Source organism: Aspergillus costaricaensis, assembly GCF_003184835.1.
Source record: "Aspergillus costaricaensis CBS 115574 unplaced genomic scaffold BO79scaffold_4, whole genome shotgun sequence".
NCBI classification, from domain to species: Eukaryota; Fungi; Ascomycota; class Eurotiomycetes; order Eurotiales; family Aspergillaceae; genus Aspergillus; species Aspergillus costaricensis.
Window position 1 is genome coordinate 1066007 of NW_020291804.1, and position 26047 is coordinate 1092053.

Consider the following 26047-nt stretch of genomic DNA (forward strand, 5'->3'; position numbering starts at 1 on the left):
AAGGTATAGTTATGAAGGGCGCTTCGCTGACTCGGATTTAGTTGCACATTGCGTTCTTCCGTTCCCGACAGCCAAAGACGGGAGACCAATCCGGATCGAGTTGGGCCGTTCGGAAGGTCGGAGTCTAAAGTGGCAGCCTGTCTTGGAGAGGCGGCCCCCCCGTTATCTATTAACTAATGGTTGATTATTGATTGATTACTACCCACCACCAACACTGCGCCTTCGGTAGTAGATACTAGATAGATAGATAGTGGCCGAGGAGGGGTGTTGTTCATGACATCCCAGTAAGGGGGTTCAGGGAACATGACCGCCTTTTCCGACAGACGTTCGTTGCTGATTCGATGACATTTCTATTGCTGGAACAGAGAAATGTCCACGAGGGCAGGCCAGTGAGATCCACTGATGGGGACTTGGCCTTGTACAAAACCGCCTCTTCCAAGCTCAATGGAGTCTTGGGACTGACGCAAAAGACCCAGAGCACGCGACTGGTTACCGTTCCGACGTCGCCGCGCGGCCACTGCCAACGTCCGAGAGGCCAGGACAAGAACAGCCTTACGGCAGATGCAAAGATGGCCACAAGCGCGCTATCGTAGTGGACAGGTCAGGGAACATTTTCTGTTTCCTCACTCAACTCTCGCACTGTTCGGTATTGTCTCCTTTTTCTTGTTACTGCATCCGTTCCCCTCAGGTTCTCGTTTTCATCCGACTGACAGAGTTCTCCAGTCAAGTCCCCACTCTGGCGCCAACCATCCCCATCGCACGCTATTAGTCTCTCCTCTTTGCACGGTACTGCCGGAGGTCATCCTGTCTTTTGTGCTTCTGTTAGGGGAAGAAGTTCTTGCTTGATCTCGCCGCAGATCACTACGTACGGCGTCTCCGTCTTATCTCATTCCCCCCCCCCTTTCCGTTGTTCAGTTTCTTCTCGTTTTCCTTTGGTCAAACGTATACTCTCAGCATCGTTGTGTGCAACCGCGCAACAAAGAGTGCCGCCGATCGCCCCCAGCTTTATCGGCTTCGCCTGCGAAGCCCAGCGGCTTTCGCTGTCTCGCCTCCGCCCCTCGTATCCGTCCTTTATGCCCGGACCCAATGCGCCTCTTTAGCAAATTTCACGCGGTCTGCGCCTTGGCTGTGTGCAGCATTCTCCTGTCAGCCTCCTTTCTCGCCTCTCAGCATTACTATCGTCGGGTAGTCTTGACAAAAGAGCCTTCGTCGGATTTCCGCGCCACGGCATCTTTCGACCGTCGCCTAGTCGTCTTTGGTGACTCGTGGAGCGATAACAATGCAGCCGAGCTTCAGGGATCTGTATGGACGGACTGGCTTTGTAACTCGGTGAGTGTGAAAGCTACTTGGCTGGATCAAAGTGGCAAGCTAATCTCTCGGCCCAGTTCTCATGTCACCATGAAAACTTAGCAGAGACAGCCAAGTCTCTGAGAGGAAACTACATTGGCTCTGTGGTGGATAACACGGAGCTGTCGGGTTCCTTACTCAACCTCTACAAGTCTCCATTGGCGGATCTGAAAGCTCAGGTCGCCAATTGGATTGCGGCGGAGACGGAAGCCACGAGAGAGATGGATGCGACTGCGGTTGGCATGCGTCAGAATCGCACCATCGTGGTTGTCTCCTTTGGTGTATGGGACTTGTGGAACGTAATGGCAAAGACGTACGAGGACGCATCCCATGCAGTCGATCGCAATATCAAAGTCATTATGGAGGAGCTGGATTTGCTGGCCGAGACATGGGGCAGCAATGACCTCAAGATCATCCTGACATTAGCACCAGATGTAACCTTCCTGCCGGCCTATAGAGCGCAGGGGCAGCCGCAGATTACCAAGCACAAAGATGCCGTGAGGATCGCAGACTATTGGAACGGAGAACTCCGCAATAACGCCGAAGATTGGTCGAATGGCACGATTTATTTGTTCGACACCAACTCTTTTCTAGCCGACCAGATTCGCGACTGGCAACTCTTTGCCGCAGGGATCGAGGAAGAGAGTGGATTGGGGAAGAACGAGGATCCCGGTTGGGAGAATGTTGAAGCCGCATGCGTCCAAAGCAGCCAGCAATGGATGGTGACGTCAGGCGCGCAACAGTGCGACCGTCCGGAGAAATTTCTGTTCTGGTAAGGACAAGGCATTATGATTGGCGCCCATTGACTTGATCGAGTGCTGACCGTATCATTTTCAGGAACGACATGCACCTTGGCCCCTCAGCGCATAGACTTCTGGGCGCGGAAGTGTTCCATGGAATCGAAGAGATGTGGCTCCGATGATTTTCCACTAAACATCAAAATAAGAGAGCAGAGAAAAGAAAAAAATTCTAAAAGCGCAACCGATGAGGTCTTACTATTATTTTCCATTACCTCTTGAGACGTAATTCGCCAAGGACAGGCTGGGGGGAAACTTGTTCTGTAGATGATTAGACATCAGCCGCTTCCCGGGACCATCAAACGCTGACGAACGGCACTATCAAATGGCGGCCTGCTTCTCTTATCTCCATTGCGCCTGCTATTCGATTATTCGACTGGTCTCTAGGCGATGTGTCAATAGGTCTGAGACCATGTCTTTCTCCCCGCTCAGAGACTGGATGAGTGAGAGGAAAGAGTTTGTACTGGGGGAGCACAGCTGTTTCGAATCACGAGAGGTTTCAGGTCGCTACCAAACAAGGACCGAACGGGGGACTGGCCAGAGTGGTATGTCTCATTGAGAATGAGCACGGAAGTCAGGCTGGCTCATCCGGAGACGGACGATTGTAACGTGATGGCGGTGGATAGTGGAGCAGGGATCGGAATGCGATCGCCACAGGGTAGATCGATCCGGTCTCCAGCCTGGAAATGGGGACACCTGCAACATCAACGTGTCAATGGAGACCCGTGAACCTTTCTGATGGATCGGGGGAACTACGGATCAAACTTTGGGGAGGTAAAGAATAATGGAACCTGACCAGACCCTGTGGAAAGTCCCCCTTTGAAGGGTGGTTGGGGAAAGCAGCAGGGGTAACGGATGGTGCGGATGGTGCTGGTGGATGGAGATTTGGTGGTGTCGGTGGTAAGTAAGAGCACGGAGTAGTGAGAAGTAGTATCCATCCAGTGTCAGTTTGCCAAATCGGGCTGTCCGTTCTTTTCCCTGTTTTGCTTTCGGTTCTTTTTTATTTTTTATTTGCTTCTTCTCTTTCTCTCCTTTTTGACTCCTCTTTCCTTTCATTCGGTGCTGGCTGTTAGTTTCTTTGTCTCCGAAGAGGATCGGCCTGCTGTCATGGAAGCCTCGGGAAGTTCTGTCATTAGCCAGGAGCTTTCCTGGATAAAAAGTACCTTTGCTTTAGATGGAGGAGGGAAGAGGTGGAGGTGGAGATGGCGGAATTCTGATACCGCCACCTGGAATGTATGTATTACACCATAGTAGCCATGGCCACGATCGCTGTATTCCTTTTTAGTTGATGGTCCAAGCAAGTAGGGAGGAATGGGGAACGACGGAGTTCAGTACCCAGTGTAGATTAGTGGGTATCAAACTTCCAGGAACTACTACCTTAGAGAGCCAAGCAAGCAAATCAAGCACGTTCAGTTAGTTCAAATAGGTAGGTAGGTAGGTAGGTAGGTAGGTAGTAAGTAGTAACCAAACGATACTTGCGAGGGAGCAAGCAAATAGCAAGCAGCCAGCAGCAAACAACAAGTACCTTCAAAGTACCACCTAGGCAGCCGAGTAGGGTACTACTACTGTAGAAGGCTAGTGGTGTGCGTGCCAGACCGTGGTAAAGCAAAGCAAGCAGGATGATGCTGGCGAGAAATTAGACGGATTGGAAGACAATCAAATCCATTTGCGCATGTGTCACATTGGCGGTGGGCCAATTGCCAGGCCCGGTCGGGCTCTGTGGATCGCTAATTGGTCCCAGATCACTGCAGCACACCGCATGCGGACGCCGAACAGACAAAGGAAAGCTAAAATGGCTCCAGGATTGAAACAATAAACCTGTATAGCAATCTCTAAGCAACTAGTCGATTAGTGTGGTAGCCTTTCTTGACTAGGGAGAGTATTGAGAGGGGGGAAAGGGCAGAAAGTAAAAAGGTAAAACAACTAACTAGGTACTTAGGTCCCCAGGTTTAACTACAGTAGTACCTTTCCGGGTAGCTGTGACTTAACTAAAATGTGTATTTTTATTATCGAACTGCCCAAACATATTAAATGATGCCCCAAAACAAAAAGGCAATCAATCATCCAGAATGAGCTCTGGAAGGGCCCATTTCTTGTCCCTACTGCTGACTCACCTGGTAAAAAAAAAAAAGAGAAGAAGAGGTTCACATTCAGGTTGTTGCTTTTCTGCTGCTACCTCCCCAAGTGCCCACTTTGTCTCTCTCGCCCTCTGGCTCTCTCTTGCTCTTCCAGTCCTTGGGTACCTTTGGTTGGGGGCTTCATCCAGGGACAAGTAAGTACTAAGTAGTAGAGTCAAGTCAAGGTACCTCTCTTCCTCCGCCCCAGTACAACACCGCACCACCCGATGAAAGGTACCATGATGATACGTCCTTCCCAACCCGGGAGGTTTCCTCACCTTGAGGTTCCATCACAACTCTCCGAACAGCTGTCTCTGGTGGGGATAATGTCCCCTCCCAACCGCACGAAGGACTCGGGTCATCCTGACAGGGACAAAGAAACTAAAAAGCCCGGGAATTTTTAGTCGTAGTCAAAGGGAGGGGCGCCAGACCGAAGGGCCCCAAAGATAGCTCCCCATAACAAAGCACTTGAAAAGCCAAATCCTGGCTTTATCTCACTGGCGTCCCCTCGGCTTGGTTGGCTCGGCCTGAATGGAAATATCATTTCATTGTCAAAGAACGAGGAGGCAGCAAAAGGAAGGCAGAAAAAGAAAAGAAAATTACCAGCAGTGAGGACACCCCTGACGCCTCCAAATAATAATTCAGCTGAATATTATTATCAGCATTCTTATTATTATTATTATTATTATCATCTGTTCTTCCTAATTATTATCATCCGACCGTGAACTGAAAAAAATAAAATATTCCACGCCAAAAGACACCAACAGAGACGGCCACTCGATTGGAAAAAGAAAGAAAAGAAAAGAAGTATTAACAACAGCCAGTTTGGAAATACCCGGTGCAGCACGAGGAGAAACTCATTCGTCTCGTTGACTATAACTATAACCTTATATTGGGGCTTTCTTTCTTTCATCCACTTGTGCAGCATCCGCCCATTCAAGGGCCACGGCTCTCTCTATAACCTCGATTTCTCACCCACCATCTCGCAGACTTTCATTATTCATTGCCCGCCATTTCCTTTCAGTCTGCTGGTTCATCCACTTCTCTGTCCCCCCAAAAAGCCCTTTGCTCTTTACTCCATAAAATAAATGTCATGTCTTACGATCGCGTTCTACCCAAGCCTCCTCTTCTACACCATGACAGCTCCCACCATCTTCCCCTGTCACGGCCTACTAGTAACCTTCTCGAGCATAAGATCATGAATGACGACGTCGCGAAAGTGTCCATGATGGACCGTCATCTAGACACTGCTGCTTTGAGTGGTCATCGTCGATTCACTGACACACTGCCTCCGGTGCATTTGACCACTCTGAATCGAAGCAAGGTGGCTCTCAACAAAGTCGCCTCCAACGCTGCCTCTGCTATTGAGGTCCCGAAGTCCGCGAATCTTCTACCTACCAAGGCTATACCTCTTCGTGAACGCTCATCTTTGTCGGAACGGTCGTCGTCATCTAGTCCAATCAAGACGTCCAATACTCCCACCCCAAGGGAGTCGGCAACACAGTTCTGCCTCTGTCAGCCGGATCCGAAGATCCCTAGGCCCCGGAATGGTATGCAGCCTGAATTCTGCTCGATTTGCTTCTTAAGCTGACAAACAGGTAAAGCGTTCATCCTATACCGCCAACATTACCAGGCTGCAGTGGTCGCGCAGAATCCAGGCCTTGCCAATCCTGAAATCTCCAAAATTATTGGGGAGCAATGGAGAGGACTACCACAGGAGACAAAGGATGAGTGGAAAGCGCTGGCAGAGGTAAGCACATTGTATGCTATGAGACTCTCAAGTCACCTAACCCTTGATAGGAGGAGAAAGCTCGGCATCAACAACAATACCCAGAGTATCGCTATCAACCTCGTCGCTACGGTCGGGATGGGAATCTCCGGAGTGGAGCATCTGGCATCAGCCATAACCCTCCTGGCTCTACAGTCTGCAGCCGATGTGGAGGCCGTGTGATGAACCCTCCAGTATCACCAGAGACTCCTTATACACCCAGGGCTTCCTTCTTCGGTGGAAAAGCAGCACCCGGTGAAGTATTTTCTGCACGCAGTAGCCATTGTCGAGCCAAAGACCTGGACCGTGCTCCTAATGTTATCAAGCTCATCCCTAATGGGAATGGGGAATCACGCATGCCTCGCCAGCACTTTGTGGAAAGCAGAAGCCGATCACCAGATAGTAAGCGCAGGCGGTTGGGACCGCTTGGTCCTTACGACATCCGTGAAAGGAGCCCAGATTCTTCATATCCTGCATCTCCATACACACCTCGCTCGGCCGTAGCAGACTCACGAGGTCTATACCAGCCGCTACAGCAGCCACGGCCCGGCCGAAATGTCAAGGAGTATACCCCGCCGGATCCCAGCTTGAAACTTCCACCGCTACAAACAGCAGCTCATGTTCCCGGGACTCTCACCCCAACGACTCCATATTCGCATGATGGGCCTAGCATTGAAGCGACGGTCATGACAATCCCATTTCTCAACAAGATAAAGGTTCTGGCTAAGATCTCACCGCCCTTAACACCAGCATACCATGACGGATCTTCGTTCCGACGCGGGGCTGTGATTGCTGTGGATGGACAAGATCCTGTTCTTGTCAAGATGATGGTCGAATTTTTGAACAACACATTACAGAAGGAGGGCAGATATCTCACCCGAGTGTTCGGAGGACCCGAGATTCGGTCTCGTGAGAGCTATTCCGAATCCGAGCAAATGGGTGACGCAACTGTCGATTATCTCAACATCATCTCCTCCTGGCACCGCATCTCTGACGAAATAGTTAGCTTCGTGAAGCCTTCACGAGCATCATCGGAGCCAAAGTCAGTCGACGAAGAGTCTACACCAGGAGTGTCGCCGCGGACTATTATACCCAAGACTGCTGAATTACAGATCAACTCTCCGGAGCAATCCAGCGACAACAGCTCTGTGTCGACAGTCTCTACCGGAATGGGCTCCATTACGATGCCCGTGCCTGTCGCACTTGTTCCACGATACCAACTAACGACTGCGGATGCTTTTGCCTGCTCCGTCCCAATCGGGGACTCGTATGCACCACTTGACCACTGGCAGTGGATGGCATCTCTGTGGCGTGCGTGCGTAGGACCGGACATAACCGTGTACATCCGAGAATGCGAGAAGGACGAACTAGAGCGTCTTGGAGGTAACCCCGTGGAAGTTCGTCTTCATGATGCGCGAACCATTGTGGTGCGAAGACTGGCATCCTCATCGAGTGAACTAGAGGAGAAGTCGCTTAAGAGAGTCGGCTTCGAAATTGAGGACTTCCTCACCCAATGAGCTTGTAATATGATCCTACCCAAAATATGCCAGCTTTGTCAGGCTCGCATGTTCTTTTTTTTCTTGTCTTTTCTTGACATTCTTCTCCGGACATATGGGGGTTTACACTTTCATAAATTGCCTTCCTTTTTTTTATTACTCTTCGATTTCATTTTTTTCTAGGCTCTAGCCTATTCTGCGGGGGTTCTGTCTGGTTCGGGGTTTTGTGGCTAGTGAAAATGGGTGGCTTTTCCTGTAGATTTACTTATCAGCTCCGGATAATATATGTCTGTGATCGACGATGATGTTTTTACTACCGACGTTATGCACAAAAGCGCAGACATCATTGCTTCTATCTCAACACTTGACAAGACTTACTTTATCAGAATACACATACAACGTAGTGAGAGAAACGACTCACCGACGCAGCAGACCATCAATAACACTACGCAATGCTCCAAGACAATCCACATCGCTGCCTAAGGCCCCAAGAAAGCTCCTAATATAACCTAAACCGGTAAAGGGCAGGGCGGTGACCAGTCCAGACCAATCACAGGCGCACCATGGCGGTGATTGCCGGCTTATCGGGATACCCTGGAATGCGCGGTGCGATGAATGAGCCCACTGTAGCGCATTTCCTTCACTGGACATGTCTTGTGAAGGGTGAGCAGGTCGGTTTCATGCGCTGCGCTAGCTCATTCCAATGTTTGAATCTGAACTCCGTGGTAATCTTCACCACGACCGAGTCTGATCGAATGCATGGGCTGCCCGCTAAAGGTTATCGCCTCTTCATGCAGCCTCCGTGACCTCAAAGGGGCACAACGACAGATCTTATACGGACGATATGTTGGCGACTGATGACGACATGATACATAATTATACTGCGGTTTCCGGAAATAATGCTCCTGGAGTTAAGCCGGTATGTTGCATGGACTTGTGTGAGAATAGCATTTGATTTACATTGCGCTGGATGTCTGCTTCGCGAAACTGCCCGTTTCTGTTAACAGGCTTATTGCTCATTTATTGCTTCAATCTCTGCAGAGACAAATTACTGGAATAAGCTGTGCCATGGCTGCGAAAGATGATGATGCTCTCAACTCGACTGGGCCCGATTCTTCCGCGGAAACTACCGTAACTACGGTTTCTACACCCACGCCCACAACGCCTCAATCGGAACACTTTATGTTGTCGAAGCCTGTTGCAGCGAATACTAAGTCTGGGGAAAGCGAGATTTTCCCAAATCTGGAAAACTATATTGGCGTTGGTGTTTTGAGAAGGCGCAATGGAAGTTACGATAACGGATCCACAGCCCCCGTCGAACCGGATAACTTTCCGGCATCTGAAATCGCGGCTTTGGAAAGACACCACTGGATATGGACTGAGACGATAGAATTCGCGGAGAAATCGTCGTGGTGTGGTGTTCGCGTTTATGTGCTGCCTGACGACGTCGGGCGCAAGTCCATACCGCGGTCGAGCACGGCATTGAGGCGCGCACTCAAGGCAGTCATGATGAGGATTGACAGATCAGACGAAGCATGGAACGGAGGTGTACATGTAGATCTGAAGGCTGCCGATAACCCTGTGGGTAGTCTGGAGGACGAGTCTCTTTGGTATATTTTCAATACCCTACAGGATCCAAAACCCCAGTTGGATAGTATGAGGAATGCGTATGCGAGAAGAGCGATGCGAGAGCTACTTACAGTAACAGCGCATGGAGAGGAGGACTCAGGTCAGGATTACTCTGGGGTGCTGGGTCTCAAGACGCCTCTGTACCCTTACCAGCGCCGATCGGCTGCTACTATGGTCCAGCGGGAAGCGCAGCCTGCGCAGGTGCTGGATCCGCGGCTACAGGCTATTAAGAGCCCTAGAGGCGAGGAATACTACTACGATAAGGAAGAGGGGAGCATATTTCGGGAGAAGAAGATGTATTCGGAGGCTTGTGGAGGTATGCTGTCTGTGATTTTGCGTGAACGGCTGTCTGACTGGGTATAGGTATCCTTGCGGAAACCATGGGCTGCGGCAAGACACTCATTTGCTTGGCTGTAATTTTGGCAACGCGAGGCCATTTCCCCGAAATACCGCTCGAATACCAGGAGATGAAGAACCCCATCCGACAAGTGACGGGGAGTCTTGTTGAGATGGCAGCCGCGACAGCAGGCCGCTTCTCGCTGCCGTGGAAAACCCACTTCGACACTCTGGGCTACTACGGCACGTTCTATGAGCGATGTGTTATGGAGTGTGAGAGGCACCGTGGCGCCTATACTATACCTCCACCACCGGCAAGGCACAAAGGTCGAAGTGGAGTGGCGTATCCTAGACCGCCGCCTCAGCAAATCCGTCTTTGTTCGGGGACGTTGATCATTGTGCCCCCTAATCTGGTCAACCACTGGCACAATGAAATTTCGGCACACACCGATGGCTTGAAGGTGCTTGTACTACGGAACAGCTCTGACAAGACTCCTTCACCAGATAAGCTATTGCAGTACGACATCGTTCTATTTTCGCGAATCCGCTTCGAAAAGGAGGCGGGCGAGGTGGTCAATAACAGACGTATCTCGTTTACGCCCGAGGAGTCCCCTTTGACAAAACTTCACTGGCTTCGGATCATCGTCGATGAAGGCCACAATGTGGCTGGTAGTGGTAATCGGACCACCATGATGCATATCCTGAGTCAGCTTCACATTGAGCGTCGGTGGATAGTGTCTGGAACCCCATCCAGCGGGCTGTATGGGGTAGAAGTCAGTTTGGCTTCTCAGGAGACACATACTAGCGAAACTGACCTAACTGAGGCTACTAAGACTGTACTTCGAGGTAGAAAGAAGACAGGAAACGCCTTGGACAGTGAGCTCAAAGATCTCGACAAGCTACGATACATCGTGATTGACTTTCTCGACCTGAAGCCGTGGTCTAACCCTCGAACAAGCGACCCGGCTAACTGGACAAAGTACATTAAGCCTATCGGCGAAGATGGCAGGCGACGGAAAGCACAGTCTCTCCGGGCTACCCTACAGAGCCTTGTTGTGCGACACCGTCTGGAGGTCATTCACAGTGGGATTCCTCTACCGAGACTGCATAACAAGGTCGTCCATCTGGAACCTACGTTCTATGATAAATTGAACTTGAACATGTTCATCTTCGGCCTGGCCGTCAATGCCGTCACTTCGGAGCGCACCGACCAAGATTACATGTTTCATGCTCGGAACCGTAAGCACCTTAGCACTGTTATCAACAACCTTCGTCAAGCAGGGTTTTGGTGGGCTGGCTCGGACGATATTGCTCCCACGATCGACGTCGCCCTGAAGTATCTGGAATTACGCGGGGACAAGACAAGCAAAGAGGACATAGAGACATTACGCGAAGGCGTTCGAATTGCACAAAAGGCTCAAGCATCTGGATGCTGGCGTGCTTTCAAGAGGATGCATGAACTCGGTGTTTTCATCCAGGACTTTCCCGAGCACGCTCGAAGTATGTGGGCCATTGACTCTTCGGTTGCGCACCAAGAGCCACTTCTTCTAGGCATCACACAGGCGCGACATGCACAGAAATTCGTCACAAAGCACCTGAACACGCATGACCCAGCAGAAGGGCTTGCCGGTGCAGGAATCAAGGTCCGTCGTGAGCTCTCAGGGCGAGAAGGGGATAATCTGAGTCCGAAGAAGACCACTCCAGACAAACCTGTCAAGAGCAACTCACCCAAAAAGACATACACCAAGGGACTATTCAAGACCCTACCAGAGGAATCCACTCTCACACAAACCAAATTGGTCGCCACAGCCTCAGCTAAGCTAACATACCTCCTGGACCAAGTGTCCGAGCTGCACAAAACCGAGAAAATCATCATCTTCTACGACAACAACAACGCCGCCTTCTGGATAGCCGAAGGCCTCGAACTCCTCGGTATAGACTTCCGCATCTACGCCAGCACCCTGAAACCCACCATGAGAGCAGAATACCTCGCCCTATTCCGCGAGTCGGAGGAGGTGCGCGTCCTCCTAATGGACCTGCGCCAGGCATCGCACGGCCTGCACATCGCCAACGCCTCCCGAGTCTTCATAGTCAATCCCATCTGGCAACCGAACGTCGAAAGCCAAGCCATCAAACGAGCCCATCGAATCGGCCAAACCCGCCCCGTGTTCGTCGAGACCCTCGTCCTCAAAGACACTCTCGAAGACAAGATGTTGAAGCGCAGAAAAGCAATGACAGACAGCGAGATCCACCACGCCGAACGAGACCTCCTAGACGACAGCACCATGAGCTCCATCATCCAGAACGAGCGTTACATCCCGATGCCCGAAACCGAAGACTCTAGCTTCACCCGAGGCGCGTTCCTGAAACATCCAACTGGCCTATTCGACCGACACAAGCTTGCCGTTGCCGATGACGAGGAGGAAGGAACAACAAGCAAGCCGGGACTACCGGATCACAGCAGCACCCCGCGGAAGCGGAAACATGTTAGAACCGTGGATATAGACGAGAGCACCGACGAGCCGGACCTCGTCACGCCGAAAAGACGCAAGTCCACGTCCCCTAGTCTGGACTTTCTCTCGCCGCAGGGCATCCTCATGACGCCTCCGCCAGCCTGGAGCCGGTCTCCGCGGGCTTCGCCATTTCCGGTGGTCGAAACGGATAGTGCTCACGCGAGCACGGACGGCGCAGAAACAGGGAAGAAGAAGAGGGTATCTTTGTTTGGAGGAGCAGCATGTCCTGATTGACATCATATCAAACATGACTGCTGTACTAAGATGACTGTAAATGATATCAATTATACCCTGATTCTCACATACACACATATAGCGAATAGCGTAGCTACCGCATATTTCAATTCCTTATCCATTCATCCTTCATGGATCTAAGAAACCTGACTGCGATAAGGGAAAAAAAACAACCACACCCCTCCGATCAGATAAGACTGCCCCACCCACCGCAGCCCCACCATGCCTATATCACATCACGTCTTCTCAGTTCTCACCTTCATCATATCTTTCCCAATCCCCCCCACCAACACCCCAACCCAAGATGCCGCCGCCGCCTCCTCAAAAACAACAAAAAACAACCATAATCGCCATCTCCGGCCCCTCCAGCAGCGGCAAAACGACCCTCGCCCGACTCCTCCAACGCATCTTCTCCAAACTAACCCCGCAATCAAACACAAGTTCAAATCTCCGAACATTCATTGTCCACGAAGACGACTTCTACCATCCAGATGACAAGTACGATTTGCCCTCTATCCTTTACCCCCTACATTCCAATCTATGACTAATATGAATAAAAATCAATAGAATCCCCCTAATCCCCCACCCGCGCAACCCCACCACCTCGATCCAAAACTGGGATACGCTTTCCGCACTCGACATCCCGTTCCTCAGCGCCGCATTATCCTACATCCATTCGCACGGACACTTGCCTCCGCGCCTACGGTCAAAGGAGGATTTGAATGATGTGGCGGAGTCCGGGGTATCAGAGGAGGTTGTGTCTCGGATGAGGGAGGTGGTTAGGGAGCGGGTTCCTGGGTACTTTCTTGAGAGTAATATCAAATCTACTTCTGGGGGTGGGGATGGGGATGGTGTCAGGACAATCGTTTTCCTGGAGGGGTTTCTGCTTTTCGCACCACCCAAGGAGGAAGATCCGGACCATGGGTTGAGGGAGGTGCAGGAGAAGATGGATGTGAGGTTGTTTTTGCCGGCGAGGTATGATAATGTTAAGGAGAGGAGGGAGGGGAGGAGTGGGTATGTGACTATTGGGCCGGCGCCTGTACAGCAGGGTGGTGAGGGTGAGGGTAGTGGGAGTACGGAGTTGCCGCAGAGAGGGTCGGTGGAGGTGGATTTGGAGAAGGAGGATGATCGGCCGCCGCAGAATTTCTGGACGGATCCGCCGGGGTATGTTGATGATATTGTGTGGCCTAATTACGTACAGGATCATGCGTGGTTGTTGTTGCCGGATAGGGACGAAGGGTCGACGGAGTGGAGGAATGCGGACACGCAGGAGCTGGTCAAGCTGGTGGGACAGGGAGTGAATCTGAGAATGGATGCGGGTGTAACGGTGGCTCCTGGACAGGGAGAGGCGTCTATGACGGACATTCTCGAGTGGGCGGTCGAGGAAGTACTTAAACACATTGCGGAAACAGAAGGACAATGACAACCTGGTTCATCTGTAGTACCTAACTACACAGAGGACCTCCCCAAAGCCACTCCCTTGTCATCCATATCAGTACCTATTCCTCTTTTCCATTTTTCCTATTATGCGACAGTCTCGCCGTGAATCTCGCTTTCCACTGGGCCCCGCCATCCAAGCCAGTAATCAATCCTATCCCGAAAAGTCAACTCATGTTCAGATTGCGGTGACTCAGGGCTTTGCGGTGCAGCTGGTGCCGACCTCGTAGACTCGTGGCCCACTTTCGTGGTCTCAGCAACCATTGTTACCTCTTCGTTTGCCTCCACAGAAATACTGACTCCTGGCGTTGGATCATCTTTGGAATTGCCTTCCCATGACATATCGGGCTGACCGATGTAGCTTGGCCAACGTACTGTCGTCGGTTGACTCATGTTAAGGCTTCCCGCAGCCAAATCGGCAACAGTGGGTGTTGCCTTAGTTGGCGAAGCCACAGTATCAATGATGGTATTATTCAGCCAGAACGCTAAAATGGTCCCCAGAACATAGATAGCGCATATGAAGACGAGTCTCATCTTCTGTATAATGTTATCTGATCTTGGAATGCTCTCATTTGTGCAACCATCCAATGGCTGTTTGTCCTCACCAGGTAGGTCCGCGACAACAGCAACGGCACTTTTATCTGCAGGCGTCTTCGAGCCATCAATTCCCGGTTCCTCCATTTCGTAGCCACGAGAACGCTCAATACGTGAGACTGATACAGCCTCCACTTTTTCGAATGTTCGTCGGAGGTGATGTCTAACACGGTCACTCGGGCTGGTAAACCCCGGATAAATTCGTGGGAGCCAATTGATTGCTTGGTGTTGAGGAAGCCGAACTGTCCAGTTCACACAGAACAGTTCAAGATCTCGGGGAGAGCAAATAATCTGTAGGTAAGCAGAGCCAATACCGACGTTCTCCCTTGCTGGAATATGGATCATCTTTAGACCGCTTTCCTGAGCATCAAGGTTACTGCGGTAAACACTATCTGGACCCCCGTCGACAGAGAGAATGAGACAGCATGTTTCGGCCCAAAAGCAACGGTTGTGCAGTCTGACAGAGCAGACGGCGTGGTATGTTGCCTGCAATTCTGGCGGACTTTCAGCTTTGGCAGAGGCCACTGCATATTCGGCTCTGATCTCCTGGTGCACCGTAAAGTCCTTGACAACTCCGTAAAATGTCCGGTCGCACCTTCGCAACGGGATCACAAGGTCACCCGCATAGCTGAACTCACCCAGGAAGCAATTTTCCACGACCTTATGTCTCTGTAAGTTCGTGGTGCGGAACTCGAGACCATGTTCCTCTGGCATGAGAAAGAGAAGGTACCCAAACTCGCCAGTTACCAACTTAGGTAGGCCTTGGATTACTAAATCATTCCATCCGCTCTGCTTTCTTTGCCGCAGGGACACGGATACGGTAACAATGAACTTGTAGTGTCCTGGCTGAAGTTTGGAAGGATTCTTAATGATTAAAGTACCACTGTCAATAGTCAAAACTGGTTCGCAGTGTACATTCAAGCGTGACTCGTCATCAATTTGTGTGGAGGTTCCCTTTTCGTCCGTAGTCTCTTCGTGAGAAGGTTGCGGTATGGTGAGCTTTGGAAGTCGTCGAGGCTCTGTAATTTCCTTCGGTTCGCTATCAGCTACCATAAGTACCTCCCTGGGGCTGGAATTGGATAGTGGCGCTTCTTTCACAGCTGGAACGGACAGTGATGAGCCCGCACTTGAACGTTTCCTGGAGGGGCCTTTGCGCACTTTGCCGGATGCTTTTACGGTACCTTCATGTGAAGGCTCAGGTAACCATGTAATTTTATCAATCGAAGCGAAGTCTGCATTGACGTCACCGAAGCTGGACCGCTCCATCACTGGCTGTTCAAGTATACGATCTGGTTCTTCGCCCGTGTCTGGATGCGCTGGTGATGAGTCGAGAGTAGCAAAGGCATCACTGGCTTCGAGCTGCATATCACTTGCTATTCCCTTGACCTCAAAAGCACTGGCTATACCCTTAGGGTGCATACTGCTGGAAGAAATTTCTTGTGTTATATGGTCACTTTGGGCCCCGCTGGGCGGATCATTGTGCCTTTCCTTCGCAACAAACAGGGAGTTGGAAACTGGGTGTCTATCGTGGTCTGCCCAGACCTCGAGTATTTCCCTTTTAGGTTCCGGTTTTGCAGGACTGATGTTGGTAATATGATCCTTCCGCGTAGCTTTCCTACTATGATCCTCCATATCCGAGCCCGGCGGAGAGTCCGTCAGGCCTGCGGCAGCAGCACTTCTTTTCCCCAGATTATGCTGCTTGATAGCATCAATAATCCTAGTATACTCATCGCTAATATCGGATACAGATGACGTATGAGCCGAAGGATGACCCAGCTGATCGATTCCTATATGGCAATTAGAGTGATCACCAGCAGTCCCATCAACTGAGGATACTAAATCTCGAGCCGAATTCTCGGTATTTGCGCGAACATGCCCCTCAGAAAGCTCTGAACCAGACATCGGAGAATGTGCTGGGTAAGAGTCTGTTGTTGTAGAAGAAAAGGCGAACAAAGGACTGGAAGGGGAGCTCGAGCTTGACCAAGTACCATCACTATACTGGTCAGGCTGAAGCCGAACCAACTGTGTATTGACGATAGAAACTCCGGCAGATCTGACATTCAAGATGGACAGCTGCGTGTTGGGGATGCAATGGGCCTAAGTTCGACGAAGGGGAAATTTCTCGATGAGCAATGGACAAAGTACAGTCATAGGGATGTATTCAGCTCACCACCATAGAGATTCTGCAGTTGACAGGCTCATCTAGGCTGCCGCTCCAGGTACTTCGAATGTCCAGGTTGGAGACCTCCGGAGAGGCTTGGGGCGGAGATACTGGACGGATCTTGTCTTCGTAAGAAGCCATGATCAGAAGAGTGATTGGTTTGACGATGCGTTGAGGTAAAAATATCAGAGCAGACTCGGGTGGACGACAACACAGCTGCGTGTAAGCAGAATGATTGTAAGAGCAGAATGGGAGCAAGACTGAATGAGTGAATGCTAGCAACTGTGGAGTGAAGAGTGAAGGCGACGATTTAACGAGGGGAAGAAGCCGGTTGATTCGCGCTCCAGTTGGGAAGCTCCCCCAAAAAGGAAGGCAACACCCGGCCTATCCTCAGGCAGCCCAGCCCACCTTTAGTCTGCGAATATAACTTCTGTGCTGGAAGGAATAACTCCAGCTGAATTGCTCTGGGATTATTCATTTTAATAATAACGAGAAGTGGCAGCATAACCATTAAGCTACCCATCTCAAGTCAAATTCTGTCAAGTTAATATGTACATCGAAGTCAAACCGTCCAGCCATCATCCCGTCATCACTCGATCCAAAGCCGTAACCATAACATAATAACGGGGAATAGAAATAACAATCAAACACCTGTAGTATGGTTATCCCATTTTGAATCCCCGAGGCGCCATTTATCCCCAGAGCCCGATTCTTGTTCCCAGTAAAAGCAAAACACCCGTCCAACTGTCTATCCAAGGAGGTAAAAGCAAAGAGAGAGAAAGAACAACCAGAGCAAAATCGACCATCGATCAAGACCACGAGCAACCGAGCCATAGTAGCCTAAGCACTCCGAAACCACTTATCGCGGGGTCCCATTCGCTGAAGCAGGTTGCTCAAAGGACGCCTGGCCAGGCGTAGAACCGTACCTGTCCACTTCATTGGTAGCAATAGGTTGTGAAGGAAGGATCGGCGTCGCTGCTTGAGAAGACTGATCGAAATAGCCTCGTGCCGCTGCACCGTTGGTTCCTTGAGCAAAATTTCGATTCCGTTGTTGCAAAGGAGGAAGGATTGTGGACCCAGTCTGGTATTGCGAACGAGGGTAGCTTTGTGGCATCATTGCTCCCGTCGAGTCCGCTGTCTATCCAGAATAATATACGGTTCTTAGCTTCTCGTCCTTAACGACGGGTAGTAGGCGGAGTCCATACAGGAGTACCAGGCGCGTTGACCATTCCTAAGGACTGCATCGTGGCCTGCTGGCTGGATCGACCGTGTGCCCCAGGGTCTTGCATCTGGGGTACCTGAGTGGAGGACGGAATTCCGTAAGACATCTGCCATATTGTTAGCGTCCTGCTTAAAACCCCCGGCCCTGGAAACGACGCTTTGTGGGGACGCTGCCGTTCTCTCAAGCCGGTCTCTTAAACAACGAATCGGGCAGACGAACCGCATAATCTGGAACCGCCGTGTGCCCGGCAGGGTAGCCTTGCATCATAGGAGTTGCGTAGCCGCCTGGCTGATTGTAGATCGCCGTTTGAGGGTACGTATCCATCTGACGCATCCGCCCATCCGTGTCATACATTCCCCGGGTCCCAAGATCTATAGATGACATTCGCGGCCGCTTACTGGGGTGTGTCTGCTGTCCATAGTACCCGTAGTCCCGACTCGTCGTCGGGTAAGCGCTGAACGCGTTGCTTGGCATTTGGATCGAAGAACGATCCGGCGAGCGCGGAATCGGCTGCGGATACTCCTCTGGCCGGGGGACAGGTCGTTTGCTGTCTCACTGGTCAATCATACAAAACCACTTCTCGCAGGTTTCCCAGCCACTAGGCTACTTCACTCACATTAATGTTCGTGGCTCCTTTCTAATTCTCAACTTCACACCTTGGTCCGCGAAAGATCTGGACAAGAACGTCGACTCTGCCATGCCCGGAAAACTTTTCGGCGGGTACACTGTACGGGGTCAGGAGCTGCATTCTCATGAACAGGGTTCGCGGGGAAGTGAACGAACCGGTAAATCTATCTGTGATGATTGACTTCAAATGGGTTACGACGTCCCTTTAACCGCCGCAAAATCAGCATGCGCTTCACACAGGCTGTGGAGAGGCTTGTTGGGAGCTACCGCGAAGCCAAAAGGAAAACCTACTTTCGCATTTCGAAGAGAGTGAACTTGAGCCGAAAATCTCCCTCGATCTTTACTGACAAGTCCCCCCAAACGAAGAATCCGCCATCTGATCCAGATCCAGTCAGTAAGCCGATTTGAGGCCTGTTTTCAGGCTCACTCGAGGACCCAGCTTACCAGTATTATCCACATCTTTCAACCTGTGGAGAGACGAAACCAGTGTGCCGGTCAGAGCGGTGGACGGGGCCACGGGAACCGGATTGTCCTCTGACGCGTCATACAAGCTGCAGCACATAAAATAATAAGGGCTCTGCAAGTAATGCCTATCGAGGTTTGTCAGTGGGCTGAGTTCACCAACACAACACAAATCTCAAGCGCGAACACCTACTGCGCGAGATAGGTCCCCTCCTCTCTCACTCGAATCTGCACAATCGGCGGTGGATCTACTGGCTTGCGCTCTGCAGCGGGGAAACAGTTCCCAAGTCAACTTCTGCTCGTCCGTTGGGGGTGCTTTTCAAAAGAAGAATGGAAGAGACTGGCAAAGCGGGCGATTCCACATACCTTTCTCCTTCCCACCCGCCACGCGCGCCCGGTTGGGCTGCTGGCGAACGATCAGGTCAAAGTCGGAGCTGGTAATCATAGTCAGTTGGAAGCCCTGGGTAGCTGAGTAAGAGTTGGGAAGTTTTAACGAGGTCCAGCAAACTGGGGAGGACAAACCTCTGAGAATCGCGGGCAAGGGAAGCGTCCGGAAACGTCGACGCACTCATCAAGGCGAGCTCTCAAGGATCGAACCTAAGCAAATACGGGAGCCAAAGGATCCAAGTCGGATATCCGCAAGAACGGACAGCAGTGAACCACGTCTGAACAACAGAAGGTGGCCAGGGGAAAAGTGAGATATGATGAAGAAACAAAGAATGAACCGATGGGTTAACAGCAGGGAAGAAGAGTTCGGGTCTCTGGAACCTAGCAGCCAGCGACTTGTGGTTCGACGAAGCACTAGAAGAGAGAATGATACACGGTGGGGGTGAAAGAGGGGAGTTGGGGTTGGTTAAAGATGGGACACGACGGTATGATTGACTAGTTAGTCAGTCCGTAGCAGCTGGAGCTGGACCTTCGACCCAACTTCCGGAGTGGAGAATCCGTAGGAAAACACCGTCTGGGCTGCCACTTGCGTCGGGACGCTGGGAAAGATGGCCGAAATTGCAGTAGCACCGTCAAGTAGTTTTCAAGCTGCAATGAGGCGAATGCGGTACGAAAACGGCGCCGAGAAGGAAGAAAAAGATGGATGGTGTCGTCAGAATGCAAGCGGCAAGAGCCAGCCGAGCACGGTTCCAGACAAACCTTAACCAGCCAATTCGACCCAAGTGGATTGCTAAGTAAGTTGCTTTGCTTTCTTTTCCACTTCTTCTTCACTTTTGACTGGACTGCCTTTTTCTTTTGACTCTTATAGGGGAGGAGAGCTTCTTGAGTTTGCGGCTGCTGTTGTTGTTGCTTGCTGTTGCTGCGGCTCCGATTCGAGAAATAATGTAGTAGTAGAAGTAGTAGTAGAAGGGTGTTCGTCACTTTTCTTTATTTTCCTCTTTTGCTTTTTTTTTCCCCTTCCCTTCTCACACTCTTTTTTTTTTCTCCGATTAAACTCTTTTGGTTTTCTCTTTTTTTACCTTCCTTTTTTTTTCTCCCCTCCCTTTATGTTTTGTTGGGTCTTGTTCTTCTTCGCTTGTTTTTGCTTGTTATTCAAGATTCCCTTCTTCTTTAAAAATTTTTTCCTTTTTGTTCTTTCGGGGTCTTTCTCAGTAATAGAATTTTTTTTCACCCTTGGAAGGATATTATTCACGTGAGGATGAAACGTCGTGGGTGCCTGGCCAATCTAGTTCTTTTGGCTCCTTCACCTGAAGAAAATTCCGGGAATCCAAATGGTGCTGTGCTGCGACCGTGGTGTCTGTCTGGGTCATTCAATGGACGCCCGGGTCTAGACGTCACAGATCGCGCGGCCGAGTAGAGAAGGAAAAGAAAAAAAAAATATTAAGGGAAAAATCACAGACCAACTCGAGCGGAAAACAAAATAATTTTCGCGCCCCCTCCTTCGAAACAAATTTTGCCCAAAAGTCAAATGAATAATAATAGTAGCAGCAGGCAAGCAAATAGTAGTTTGAAGCGAGCGAGCACTAGGTGTGGCGGGATTGAACACCGCCCAGCGATCAGACGGTAGCTGAACGATGGGTCAACAAAGTCGCCTCTGACAGGTCTCTGACGCACAAAAATCCACGAAAATATATGCGTGGTGCCCGAGGGTGTGTCAAAATTAGGAAGTCTAGGGTAAAAATTTACTGGAAATCAAGACGACAGCCAGCTGAAGGGTGTACCAGACAAATGGCCTAGTGGAGCTGTACCGGAAATCGCAGAGCAACGCCGGCCACTGTTCGGCCGTCGAATGGTATCGTTCCCAGTCACTTCAACCACGGTTGGGCATGCGGGCTAGGGTGTTGTATCAGCCTTGACGATCCGACAGGAACCGCAGCGACATGGAGATGATGCGCACATTGGCAAGTCCCGAGAAGGAAAAATGCGAGGGAGGGGAAATGACAAAAAGTTCGCATCCAAACTGCGGCCACCTGCGCAAGACTCAAAGTCTACCTCCCTCTTTTCTAGGCTGGATCGCCTGAGAACCAACAACAGACCACTGGTTCGAGTTAGGCACGAAATCCACCGCGTTTGCGGCAAGCCACTACCCCCTTCCCCGAGCAATTCCCCAACCCACACGCGCAACGGCGTGGTCTCGTGCGCGTGGAGATGGAGCCGGCTATGCAAGTGATCAGACCCGTATCTAGGCGCCACGCAGGGTCTCCAGCTCTTGATTTGGCGCCAGTGAAGTTGTTTGATGCTGGTCGGTGCGCGCGTCTAAAGTCTCCAGTCAGACTCGTACTGTATCGTCGTTCCTTCAGCACTATACTGAGGAAGAAGCCAGTTATCTCTGCGCTGGTTTGAGAAGAGCGACGCTCATCCGTAGATAGATAGGCCCTTTAGTCCGTCGCCCTTTTTCAGTTGCTGGCTCCTACTTGTCCGCCTATCAAAGTTTCTCTGCGTTTCGGCCGAGGAGTCAGCATCAACAAGCAGTAACATCATCCCTCTTCATCACCTCACTCCCCTTCACACCACCACCACCACCGCTACCGTGATCAATAACGACACAGCATCACAAGGACACGACGAACCATTGACTGACCTCTTATGTCATCCACTTAAGAACCGTGTTTCTAGACAAAGGAAAGATCCAAGGTCGAGAAGACGGCAGGAGGGGTTCAGGGCCCCAAGGCCCACTCAATATCCTTTGAGCCCTTTGTTAGACTTCGAGCTGATCCGTCAATCAGAATTAACTTTGTTCAAGCAATTATACTGAGGCTTTTGGAGGCTGCCTACCTATTCTGTACCCGTTCTTTAGTCGCGTGTTCTTGCTTGGGTTTGTTCGGGGAGGGCGCACAGGCTTGTCTATTGAACCGCAAAGATGATGAAGAGAGGGGTATGAAAGGAAGAGAGTTGGGGCGGTAGTTTCAAGGCGAAGCGGTTTGGCCGAGAAGAACGGCGACGAGGAGTTGCTGCTTTTGCTGCTGCTGCCAACCCCGGTCTGTGTCACGAGGGCCCATCCCCTGTCTGTTCGTTCTTCCCCTCGACAGCAAAGGCTGCAGCCAATTCCCCAAATTCCAAATCCCTTTGCTCGGGGATTTATTCTCTTCGACCTTCGGTTGTTTCACTCTGGACTGACTTTCGTACGACAACGGGATTGACCACCCCTTATCTTGATATCTCTCACCCCGCGATGTTCACAATATGGGGATGCCCTCAGCGACGACGACGCAAGTGAAAGGAAGCCTGACGATCGTGGACAACCACCACCACTCTGGTCGGAAAACGGAAAAAAAAGAAAAGAAGGAATATGAAAGAGAGAGACAGAGAAATAAATATGAAATCGATCACAATGAGAATAGTCAAACCAAAGGTGGTGGGAGTGGGCCTCTTTTCAACGTGCAGGCGTGGGGAAAAAGGTCGGGCTCGAAAGTCAACCTTTTAGCTTCTGCTGCTGCTTCTGCTGCTGCTGCTGCTGCTGCATTCCTGGGACCTAGCCCGAGAGATGCATCACATTGCCTGGAATTTGACACGCAGGTCGCAGAGCTTGCGTCCCACTCATACATTCATACTGTTGTGCTGGAAGGTTGATTCGATCTCGGGGAACGGGGCGCTCACCCCTCAGCAAAGCCGGGCCGCCAGAGATCGGATCGCTGGGCTGATGCGGCGTTGAGAAAGTAAGCATGCATGAGTCGTTTCTGAAAAAGAGGGATCGTCGAGAGCAATTCTTCCCTCTCACTTGCCTAAGCGAGATTCAGCAATGAAGAGCTAACCTTACTTTAATAGTGTTGACCATCTGGTTGGACTACGCAGCCTCTCCATGCATAATCTGAGGGTCCCTGGTTCACGCTGTGTAAAAGCGCGGCTGAGAATTACGCTTCCTTGTTTCCTCCGTACAGCGCCTGTTCCCCCTTGGATTTTCCATCTGATTTTTGGCCCTTTTTTTTTCTCTTTCCCGACTTTCCATTTGCCCTTCCCCTTGTACCCTTTCTATTTTCGGGAGTTCCTGGGGGAACCTCTCACCATTCCCCTCAGATGCGTTGCATTGCGTACGGATCCTGGATCTTATTAGGTGGTAGTGGCAGCTGCATCTAGCCGCATCAACTGCAAAGCTACTGGTTCCAGGAGCCCGCAATCGCGATTCTCGCCATTTGCCAAGTGTCAAGCACAACTGGACGATCGACTTTGCCAGAGAGGCTGTATTTCTTCGTTCAACGCAGCGACGCGCCCAACTATCATCGCTAAGAGATTGGCATCACCTCAGACAGAAGTCCGGGGTTCATCAAGAAAATTATCACGTAAAAAGGATCAGCAGAAAGCATGCGTCCGATGATTGGCAATCCCTATGCAAGGGTGGCATAGACCAATGCCTAAGTTTGTAAGGATATGGATGGGCAGACGTCCAGGATAGCGGAGCTTTGGACATGATACCTGCAAGTCAGGAACGAAATTCATCCCCGACGGGAAAAAAGATACCAGCGGAGGAAGGTCGATAAGGATTTTGAACGAGTGATGCGACTTATTTTGTCCGCCGCACGGCTCAATCAAGCCATCCGGTGGACGACGGAGGTGGGCAGAGATGGGAGGGGAAAGAAGAGAGGGGTGAGAAAAGAAAAAAGAAAAGAAAAGAAAAAAACAAGTACGGAGTATAATGGGGCAGCAAAATGGCGAGTAAAACCAAGGAAGACCAGCTCTAGTCCATTCATCACTTTGTGGATGGGTACGGAGCACACACTTACACTCACACAAACACACACTGGGCCTGATCGACGCCATAGACAGAGAGACCTGTCAGCAAGTCTCCGGACGCGATGCTACCATGGGGCCTTTGAGTCAAGGAAATTTCCTACACCACAAGTGTACCGATAATGCCACGTTTTGATGGCATGGTGTACGAGTTTACCGAGTCATGACAACAAAACAATGAAGCTTTGGGATGGACATTGTCCATGCTTGATGGATGCTGAATGGGCGAATAGACACAGACGCACACAGACACACAGATACACACGCACACCGAACAGGCAGTGGAAAGCCCACTGTGGGTTCTTAGTTTGAAGGAATAAATTCCCTACCGCCATGACCCATTAAGGGAGGTGAAAATTACCACAAAAAGACAGCAGCGAAAGAGATCAGGAGAGGGAAAAAATTACTGATAAAATCAGGGTGGGTAAAGAATCGCAAAACGATTAGAAAAGAGAGTTAAGAGAGAAAAAAAAAAGAAAAGAAAAGAAAATCGAAAAAAAGAGAGCCAAAATCACCAACACTAGGGAACTAATTTTTTTTTTCGCACTTTTTCCCCCCTCCTTTTCTTGTCTCTCGACAATCGAACAGTTGACCCTCTCTCCCCTTTCGACCATTTACATATCCGGTGGGGACACCGACCAAATGCACGATGAAGTGTTCGGCGGACCCAAGCGGTTGCCTTTCTGTCCAGACTCCAGCTAGCACGGGGAGCGAAACCTTTCCTGGTTATTGTTGACAGCGGTCCGCCGAGCATCCCCAGTCTGAACCAGACTTTCATCAACGCTTAGACTACGCTACAGTTATGCTTATTCGGGGTCTGGGGGCGGTTCCGAATTTCAAGAAGATCTGACCCAGGGTATGTTCCTTGGAGGCTAGAACTTCCTGGGTTCGCTCGTCGCCGGTTCTTCAGGAGCTCCAGGGGGCAGCCGAGGCCCGCCCGTCCCTGTTTTTGATTGATGAATTAAGTACTACTCCGTACTGGAACAAGAATTCCTGATCGTGGTTCGACCGGGGTTCAGACCACAAAATAGTCCTTCGTCCATTGCATCGTCCGCACCGGAAGGTGCACAAAAGAAAATTTAATCCTTCGCTAATCGCGAGTAATAATTATCGACGCCTCAGCTGGTCCGACTAAGGAGAGCCCGGACAGGGATTCGGGCCTATCGAAGACCCCGAAAAGACCCCGGGAAGCCTTTATCGAAGCGATCAGAAAGCATCAGGAGGAAAGGCCGGGTGATTTGTAAAAAGAAGGCTAGATGATAGCACGAAGTACGGCGACGGGAAGGAGGGGATGGTCCGGAGAGAAAGATTCCTGACTAACTGACAGATCATCTTCAGAATCCGAGAGGTCAGACAGGCTAAGACGCCTCTCATCCGCTAATTGATTCGATGACGGGCTCGCCATTATTATCGATTAATTGACTTATCGTTGCTCCAGGATCAGATATGGTGACTTCATTGCCCTTCTTTCGGCCGGAGCAATAGAGTCGATATCCTTCTGCTTCCTCCTGAAAGGGATGAAAATAGCCCCAGAGCAATCCATCACCATTCACCGCCAACCCAGCCCAAATCGAACGTCATCACGCATCGCAGACACAAACCCTCCACACAATAGCTATTGTCATGAATGGGGCATGTGAAATTCCAAATTCTCCATCAGACATGCAGTCAAGATCGCAGGATGCAAAACAGCACCTCCACCGCACCACACGGGGGAGGGGGCTTGTACCTAGCGGATGCTATCACCACCATGGATGCAGCCCAGACGTACTGTACATGCCAGCCGCCTCGCCACATCAGCACAGGACTAAGTACGATGTGCAGGAAGTCCGGAGCTGCTCGGCAGATGAGCCACACCTCGGTTCATTCTGGATGGGGACTGATAAAAGTCCTATCCGTCGAGTTGCTTCGTGGTCCCACTCAGCAACGCGATGACCTGTAACCTCCTACCAACCGATCAGGAGAGAAACGAACGGGCTCGACTCTACAGTCACGGTATTTAGACTTTTCTCCAACTGCAACTCGTCCTCATAAATCCGTCCATTGCGCCCCTCGCAGCGCTGTGAGTACCGTGTACTCCGGCCTGGTAAGTAGATCAATAAACCACTATCCCCAAACGGGATTTCCTCGTCGGA

The 26047-nt window shown here is 50.8% G+C and overlaps 9 protein-coding genes across 9 annotated transcripts; 6 read left to right on the forward strand and 3 right to left on the reverse strand.

The window, feature by feature from the left end:
• The first annotated feature begins 878 nt into the window (after nucleotides 1-878).
• On the forward strand, nucleotides 879-2369 carry BO79DRAFT_56820 (uncharacterized protein). Its single transcript, XM_025689433.1, has 3 exons — nucleotides 879-1329; nucleotides 1386-2119; nucleotides 2185-2369. Exons 1-3 carry the CDS (start codon nucleotides 1087-1089, stop codon nucleotides 2267-2269), a joined length of 1062 nt encoding a protein of 353 aa, XP_025543669.1. The 5' UTR covers nucleotides 879-1086; the 3' UTR covers nucleotides 2270-2369.
• BO79DRAFT_275324 (uncharacterized protein) lies at nucleotides 2303-3960 on the forward strand (the record flags this gene model as incomplete). The annotated part of the gene is made up of 4 exons (XM_025687657.1): nucleotides 2303-2869; nucleotides 2944-3044; nucleotides 3076-3377; nucleotides 3724-3960. Exons 1-4 carry the CDS (start codon nucleotides 2706-2708, stop codon nucleotides 3958-3960), a joined length of 804 nt encoding a protein of 267 aa, XP_025543670.1. The 5' UTR covers nucleotides 2303-2705.
• Nucleotides 3961-5060: 1100 nt separating this feature from the next.
• On the forward strand, nucleotides 5061-7821 carry BO79DRAFT_166749 (putative HMG box transcriptional regulator). Its single transcript, XM_025679335.1, has 3 exons — nucleotides 5061-5811; nucleotides 5866-6011; nucleotides 6062-7821. Exons 1-3 carry the CDS (start codon nucleotides 5355-5357, stop codon nucleotides 7544-7546), a joined length of 2088 nt encoding a protein of 695 aa, XP_025543671.1. The 5' UTR covers nucleotides 5061-5354; the 3' UTR covers nucleotides 7547-7821.
• A 548-nt stretch (nucleotides 7822-8369) lies between these two features.
• Nucleotides 8370-12237, forward strand: BO79DRAFT_188503 (DEAD/DEAH box helicase; the record flags this gene model as incomplete). The annotated part of the gene is made up of 3 exons (XM_025680600.1): nucleotides 8370-8444; nucleotides 8567-9470; nucleotides 9518-12237. 3 exons carry the CDS (start codon nucleotides 8370-8372, stop codon nucleotides 12235-12237), a joined length of 3699 nt encoding a protein of 1232 aa, XP_025543672.1.
• Nucleotides 12238-12529: 292 nt separating this feature from the next.
• On the forward strand, nucleotides 12530-13733 carry BO79DRAFT_235396 (ribosylnicotinamide kinase). The gene is made up of 2 exons (XM_025684472.1): nucleotides 12530-12735; nucleotides 12805-13733. Exons 1-2 carry the CDS (start codon nucleotides 12542-12544, stop codon nucleotides 13658-13660), a joined length of 1050 nt encoding a protein of 349 aa, XP_025543673.1. The 5' UTR covers nucleotides 12530-12541; the 3' UTR covers nucleotides 13661-13733.
• Nucleotides 13604-16570, reverse strand: BO79DRAFT_275334 (uncharacterized protein; the record flags this gene model as incomplete). The annotated part of the gene is made up of 2 exons (XM_025687658.1): nucleotides 13604-16365; nucleotides 16439-16570. The coding sequence occupies 2 exons, from the start codon at nucleotides 16568-16570 to the stop codon at nucleotides 13762-13764; spliced, it is 2736 nt and encodes a 911-aa protein (XP_025543674.1). The 3' UTR covers nucleotides 13604-13761.
• Nucleotides 16571-17132: 562 nt separating this feature from the next.
• vosA lies at nucleotides 17133-19571 on the reverse strand. The gene is made up of 10 exons (XM_025689434.1): nucleotides 19263-19571; nucleotides 19107-19174; nucleotides 18934-19003; nucleotides 18723-18868; nucleotides 18570-18654; nucleotides 18435-18481; nucleotides 18268-18376; nucleotides 17871-18198; nucleotides 17635-17757; nucleotides 17133-17567 (listed from the first exon to the last, which is right to left on the reverse strand). The coding sequence occupies exons 1-10, from the start codon at nucleotides 19310-19312 to the stop codon at nucleotides 17289-17291; spliced, it is 1305 nt and encodes a 434-aa protein (XP_025543675.1). The 5' UTR covers nucleotides 19313-19571; the 3' UTR covers nucleotides 17133-17288.
• A 2362-nt stretch (nucleotides 19572-21933) lies between these two features.
• BO79DRAFT_225136 (uncharacterized protein) lies at nucleotides 21934-24247 on the reverse strand (the record flags this gene model as incomplete). Its single annotated transcript, XM_025683717.1, has 9 exons — nucleotides 21934-22026; nucleotides 22124-22202; nucleotides 22605-22685; nucleotides 22785-22898; nucleotides 22960-23104; nucleotides 23190-23337; nucleotides 23426-23509; nucleotides 23920-24012; nucleotides 24182-24247. 9 exons carry the CDS (start codon nucleotides 24245-24247, stop codon nucleotides 21934-21936), a joined length of 903 nt encoding a protein of 300 aa, XP_025543676.1.
• A 300-nt stretch (nucleotides 24248-24547) lies between these two features.
• On the forward strand, nucleotides 24548-25297 carry BO79DRAFT_235398 (uncharacterized protein; the record flags this gene model as incomplete). Its single annotated transcript, XM_025684473.1, has 4 exons — nucleotides 24548-24637; nucleotides 24789-24857; nucleotides 25082-25145; nucleotides 25240-25297. Exons 1-4 carry the CDS (start codon nucleotides 24562-24564, stop codon nucleotides 25295-25297), a joined length of 267 nt encoding a protein of 88 aa, XP_025543677.1. The 5' UTR covers nucleotides 24548-24561.
• Nucleotides 25298-26047: the final 750 nt, after the last annotated feature.